The sequence below is a fragment of the Populus trichocarpa genome, chromosome 12 (assembly GCF_000002775.5).
Source record: "Populus trichocarpa isolate Nisqually-1 chromosome 12, P.trichocarpa_v4.1, whole genome shotgun sequence".
Lineage (NCBI taxonomy): Eukaryota > Viridiplantae > Streptophyta > Magnoliopsida > Malpighiales > Salicaceae > Populus > Populus trichocarpa.
In genome coordinates, this window is record NC_037296.2 from 7,676,129 (window position 1) to 7,682,981 (window position 6,853).

The 6,853-nt window shown below is 34.0% G+C and overlaps 1 protein-coding gene across 1 annotated transcript; it reads right to left on the reverse strand.

The window, feature by feature from the left end:
- Positions 1-548: 548 nt before the first annotated feature.
- LOC7484720 (pre-mRNA-splicing factor SLU7-A) lies at positions 549-4,859 on the reverse strand. The gene is made up of 9 exons (XM_002318543.4): positions 4,692-4,859; positions 4,280-4,443; positions 4,071-4,183; positions 3,382-3,931; positions 2,981-3,280; positions 1,865-2,081; positions 1,219-1,322; positions 881-949; positions 549-771 (listed from the first exon to the last, which is right to left on the reverse strand). Exons 1-9 carry the CDS (start codon positions 4,705-4,707, stop codon positions 694-696), a joined length of 1,611 nt encoding a protein of 536 aa, XP_002318579.1. The 5' UTR covers positions 4,708-4,859; the 3' UTR covers positions 549-693.
- Between the last annotated feature and the right edge of the window lie 1,994 nt (positions 4,860-6,853).

Below are 6,853 nucleotides of genomic sequence, written 5' to 3' on the forward strand. Positions count from 1 at the left end.
GAGCTACTCGCCCATGCCTGGCCGAGGTGAGCTAGACTCTTTTTTTTTATTGGTACATCAATATAGAAGATCCATCCTTTGATTCCTCTAATAAAATCCATCTCTATCGATGAGAGAACTAAAGAACATAGTAATGTTCTCACGATGGTGATATAAGAGAACTAAAGAACATAGTAATGTTCTCACGATGGTGATATAAGAGAACTAGGAAAATTTTAAAGGCTAAGAGAGTCTTTCCCGATATCCACCTCCCTCAAAGAGTGAATGCCAAAGAAAAATTACATTCCATTAATCAAACACCACCTAAGAGTCGAGTACAAGTCTTGGAGGCATCTATTTTTCGTTCTAAGAACTCACGTATGATGAGTAACCATCAATACACATACCTTTCTTGCTCAAGCTGATTTGTAAGTTAATCTAAAATTCATAAGTAGTTTGTAAAGAGCACGTGATTTTTTAACCCTACCTTTTTTTCCTGAAAAATCAATATCGTTGCGGTTATACGATTCATCACAATAACCCCCATTTGATATGAACTAGCTGCGCAGTTTGACCAATCAGATCTTAAATTATTCATCGGTGTTTATTTATTAAGTACAAAAGCATACTATTCGGATCAAAGTTTTTTTTTCTTAAACAAAAAAGCATGCTACAACTACATACATCATCCCCAAACCCAGTAATACAGCAAGCTTAATGGAGGAAATCCTTCATTGGGTCATCATGATGTACTTTCTTCATCCTATATGCCTCCATATCCTCAGTAGTAACCTGTGATTATTAGAACATTTACCATTAAAATCCAATAACAGCACAACACATAACCTAACATTCAAACCACACTCACGAGGGCCATACAATAAGGAAAGCAAAATGTTACCTCATCATTCCACCTGACATTGTATTTCCGCTTCCTCTCATCCTTCTCCTCTCTCTTTCTTTGATCTTCCTGTACAAGGAAAACATATGAAATTAGCTTTCACAATCAAAGCATACCTCGAGAGCAAAGTTTATAGCATAACTTCAACCGCCCACCCACTTCACCAAAGAACCGATCAAAGAAATAATGAAGAAAATCAGAATGATCAGAGAGATTATAGAGTACTCCCAAAGTGGGGTTGCTATATGGTGAGTCCCAGTTTTATGTGTAGAGGGACAACACACCGGAAGTACCTAATAATTTCCCAATTGATTTAAAAGGGCTGGATTCTTATTCACCTTTCTAAGCGCTTCAGCAAGTAACTTTTCATCCAAAACCAAATCTTCTGGAACCTCGGTTCCCCAGGTAGCAAGCCTTCTCTCCTCCACTGGTGCAGGTGCCTCTGTTTCATATGGGCAACGCAGAATTAGAGCACTAGAAATCTAGCCATAACTGCTTTTAGCTTATGAATACTTGAAAATTTTAGTTTGCCTAAAACCTTTGACAATCAATTGATCAATACTTTTTAGAAAATATGCTTACAATATTCATGGGATCTAACTCAACAATTGTCAACTGGAAAATATGTTGGCACCCAATCCAAGATTCCAGATAACAAGTCAAATCTAAGATTAAGAGAAGCAAGCTTTTACAGTGAACTGAATCACATGATAATGAAAACACTAACAATAGAAGACATATCTTTTGAGATTTAAAAAAAAAATGCAATACTTTGTGTTAATTTTAGCATTGGAAAAATTGTTTCATTGCATGACATACATATACTATTAAATATTACTTAATGAACTGTATATTTTTTATTATTATATTGAGCCCACAGTTTAACCGTTAATCTAGAGGTCGAACCAGTAACCAATGACCTAGTAACTTGGCTGGGTCAAGGTCCAGGCCAGGTAACCGCAATATATAGAACTGAGGACAAACCTTCAGTTGCCTCTTTACGATCAATATTAGTCTTCATAAGATCAGTTGCAGCCTCAGCAGCCTTTATTCCAGCAGCACCCGTGCAATAACTGTTCCGAATCATCTGCTTGCAGCACTTGTAGCCCCATTGATGATCCTTCCACCATGATCCCCACACGGTTGTGTGATTATTAATGAAAACATCTTCTTCATACTTGCTTCTAGGAAGCACAGTCTCCTGTAAATAGCATTGGACAGAGCAATTACAACACTATTGATTGAGGACAGTTATACAGAAGAAAACTACCATTATTATAGTTGCTGTGCCTTTTTAAGAGCACCTTTCTATGTTTGACTCGGACATATATAATTGAATTGAACAGTGATATTTGTCTTTTGCTCTCTTCTCTATTTCTTATTTGTTTATCCCCTCTCCTGTTGGACTTCTTTCTGCATTACTTTCAATCTTTCTTCTATTTAATCCCTCCCTGCATCAATTTTTTTGTGCACATGAAAAAAAAATATAGAACATCCATGCGTCAAGGCCCTTTTTCTACTAGAGTGTCTCACCAGCTTTGTAGATAGAATAAGAATTAACAGCTATTTTGTTTGTACTCTGGTATGGGGTATGTAGGCAAGGGTATGGATCTTGGACTTGAGCTTGTCAAGTAGTATAATGTATTATCTTCTTAAAAAATTGGGCCTTGGTAACTTGATTGAGGATGCACAAGCCTTTTGAAAATCCCACATGAGGCATTTGTAGTGTTAGGCAGAACTTCAAATTATGCTGAAGATGGCCTCTTTTTGTTCATAAGTATTATATTGGTGATATTAAAAGAAAAATTATTCTACTGCAAGCAGCAATTCAATTACAGCTGCACGTCTCAACAAACACATACAATGACCAGATTGTCTTTTTTTTTCTCGAATGATCACTGGTTTCTGCTGTCCTCCTAGTGATTTCTCTACCTCTCTCTATACCATCTAAAGTTTATGAGAATCTTAGTGCTAACAGTGCGGCACTTTTCAGGTCTGACATGAAAACACAGGTTTATCACAGCTTCTCTATGGAAATACTAAACCAATAGATCACTTACCTGTAACAATAGAATAAATAAATTCTGCTTCAATTCTTACCTGTCCCTTGATAATCCGCCCAGCACGATCATATTCAACTTGTCTTTCACTCTGGCCCAATAGAAGCTCTCTTGGAATTTCCTCTTCACTAGCCGCATTGCCATACTTCTCCATAATAGTGTCCTTTGTTCGGGTCTTCAACTTATCTTTTATGACCTTATGATTTTTATATAGCAACTCAGCTTGTGATGGAGCTGCTTGCATGTGAATATCTTGTCCCTTGTCAAATGCCTCCCAAGCATGGATGTTGAGATGCTTGAACTCCAATGCTTGACCACTATTTCTATATCGGTTATCTCCCTGTAACATTTTTAAAAGAAATGTTTATTAAAAATGTCACCAAGGCATATCAATGAAGTTGCAGAGCTATTTTCGAATTTTCAACTCTCAAGGGCACTTACCCCATAGAATTTTTCATTTGGATCCGCATCTGGAAGAGGATCCTCACGCATAGAGCGGGTTTTGGGGTCATAGTGGGCAGAGTCAACATCAAGATTTAAAAGATATTTTGCTGTGTCCTCGCGAATACGTAAATTCCTAACAGTTCCTGTGCTCCCACCACCTGTTGTTCGCACACGCTTCTCAACCTTTGCAAAGTCCATTTGTTTGCTCTCATCAACCTTGGCTTCATCTACCCTTAAATCATCCTCATCATTGTCCACATCGCTAACACCATCCTCAACATTTTGATTTCCATTTTTCTCCTCCAATTTCTTAAGTTGTTGTTCCTTCATGTGCTTCCTTCGAGCTGCATCTCGAGCTTCATATCTTTCAACAACATGAGCATAGCTTGATGGGTCATAACCATTCCACCGGTCTCGCTTGCCATCATAATCAAGCTCAATCGTCTCTATTTTTTCATCAGGGGCTATATGTGTGTTAGTCCACTTTGCACCAACTTTCCTGGGCCTTTCAACACATGACTTTGCATCATGTGTCATTGCTCCACAGCTGTTAGCATGTGTAAGAGGATAAATCATCATCTCCTAACTTGTGTGAACTTAAATGACATGCAAGCACACATGTCACCGCATGCACAAGCACCACGAGCACACACAAACACCCACAGAGAGACAAAGAGATCACTTACTTGATGCATGCACCCTTTCTATATTTTTCGGCCTGGAAAACTTTGGCACCTCTGTCATACCATGATTTTGTATAATTAGGATCTGATTTCCACTTCCTTTGATGTTTCAAGCTCTAATTAGCAACAAAAAGATTATCAAAATCAAAATTCAGCCTTCACACAAGTAGAAGCATAAGAAGAAAAGAAAAAACAAGGTGCAAGCAACTTACAGGTTTCTCGGCATTAAGATACCAAGGTGCAGATGACATATACTGAGGAATATGAGGATTAATCTCCTTTCCATCTTCATCAACCTCAGCAGGGGCAAGCCCAGCTTTACGCGCTTCTTCCAATTCAATCTGCTTCCTATGGTCCTCTCTAGACTTAAATGCAACTGCAAGACAAGACCCACCCAAAAGAGACTTGAATTTGAATTCAGCCATTTTCATTTTATTTTTATAAAATCCAACATCAATTAACATAAAAATAGAAATATTATTAATAGCTAAAATTATAAATATTCATCGATCAATCGACCAGAATCGTCTTAAAATAAGATAACAAAATCTCATTTATCCCAAATCTAATGTTAAGAAAACAGCATCCCATTCGAAAGAGATTTAACTAAAATAAAACACATACCTGATGCGGTTGCCATGATGTATGTGATGCAAAGCAAACCCTAACCCTAGTCTAATTCACAAACAAAGACTGGAAGAAACCCACCCACAGAAAAGAGGGTCAAGAAAGCAAGGGATCCAGAGTTCAGACGCGTCAAATTTTCACTAAACATATGTTTCCTTTCTTATCCTTTCAAAAACCGCCAACAGCTCGACCAAACGACGCCGTTTCAATTCAGGTGGCTTGGGCTTAAATTCTTAACCCATTTTGATTGATAAATCCAAACCAGGTTGTCAATGCAGTCCTTTTTTGTAATTTGCAATTGGAACGAGATGCTTTGATACCAAAGCATTCTAGCCACCGATGGCAGGGTATTCACAAATTCAGAAAATGATATAACCATAACTATATTCAAATAAAATAATAATAATCATAGCTTAGCCATCACTCATCATGTTTTAATTTTGAATAACCATATTAAAATCATTAGATTTCAAATAATCATTACTCTTTTTTAAAAAAAAAAACTTCATTAAATACAAATTTTTAAATTTTTTAAAATCAATAATATTAATAAATCTAGTTAACATCATGCAAACACATATCTCATAACAATAACCAAATAAATTTAAAAAATAATTAAAATATTTTTAAAATATATATATTTATAATATAACTTTGATGGAAAAATTATAATTACAAAATACTTGTATTTGTGTATGCTTGTATTTTAAATTAAATATGATTTTGATATACATACCAGAAAAAATAACATAATCATAATTACTAATAATGTTTTTAGATTTTATCCAAATCCTAAACAAATCTTTTTTTTCCTATAACACTCCTGCTCATTCGATACAATACCATTTTCATCTCTAATTCTAGCATTTTGTTTCAAAAATATGTATGCGTGTATATGCAACTAATTATGGTTACTTGAAGTTACTAAAATTATAGTGCCTTCAAACTTCATAAATAATAAAATTATGTTTACAATGTAATAAATGTAATTTTTTTACAATTTAAACAATACTTCATTCTTTTATGAGATAGCATGAAACTTTTTTTTTTAGATTATACTTATCATTCCCCCTTGCTATCGTAATTAGCTAAGTTATGAAGAGATTAGATTTTTTTTTAATGATACATCAATAAATCTATTTAATAGTTTGTAATTATTAACTTATATTTATACCAAAAATAATTCATTTATATATCGTATGATTATGAATAATAATTGTTCATTATTATTTTTCAAGCAAATCAACGAAGAAAGCTGAAATCTATTATCAATCAATAAGGAAAGCTGAAATTGACTATCTTTTTGAAGATCATGATTCACAATGGTGGTCAACGATTAAGTTTTATACATAAAAAGGAGTTTTTAACAGGTTAATTGGTGGATATTATAGTATAACAAGAACATGTACGATTTCCATGAAGGATACATACAAATAAAGTAGTACAAATTGTATTAGGATTAATATTGTATAGTCTTTATCTACCATAAACAATTTATATAGGATTATAATTTTATATTTATATGAAATTCTATCTTTATAACATTAAAAATTGGCCTTCTAAATGCTGGAAATGATGACCAGCTCAATGTACACAACTTCTTCATAGCTTTTTACTATCTATTGATTTGTTTTACTTATCGTAATTTATATCTTTTCTTTACAACTTTATTTACTTGATTTATGTTTTTCATTAGTTTAGATTTTTACATTACCCTTTTTTAATTCTTAAACTGTTAAGGTCAAGTTTAGAACTCCATATTTTGTTTGATTAGTGAGGTTGTTACAAGCTTTCAATTATTTATTGACAAGATGATCAATCAAACATAGTATCTAATAGACTATCAAATTGGCATGCATAATGGGATAAATTTGTTAAAATTATAACAAATCATTAATCATGCTTAAAATACAAAACATCATTATAGTGACTAATGACCCATAAATCTGTACAAATGATAAAGGCAATTCTCTTTGTCATGAAGATTCTAACAACCATCCACCAATCTAGGTGTCAATGAAACAACCTATAATAGACGTGCCATAAATGGCTCTTTATTGGATATTTATAATAAAAAGAAATACACTTTGACAAAGTCATATTGCCCTTATATAGTCTCTCATGCTCTTACTTTTTTCAACATCATTACCTCTACCAAT

Excerpts from the sequence above, each read along its gene's own strand:
- LOC7484720 (XM_002318543.4), bottom strand. Across the intron at positions 3,932-4,070 it reads AGAAAGGGTGCATGCATCAA|CTGTGGAGCAATGACACATG; the intron begins GTAAGTGATCTC and ends ACATGCTAACAG. Across the intron at positions 950-1,218 it reads TTGCTGAAGCGCTTAGAAAG|GAAGATCAAAGAAAGAGAGA; the intron begins GTGAATAAGAAT and ends TTCCTTGTACAG.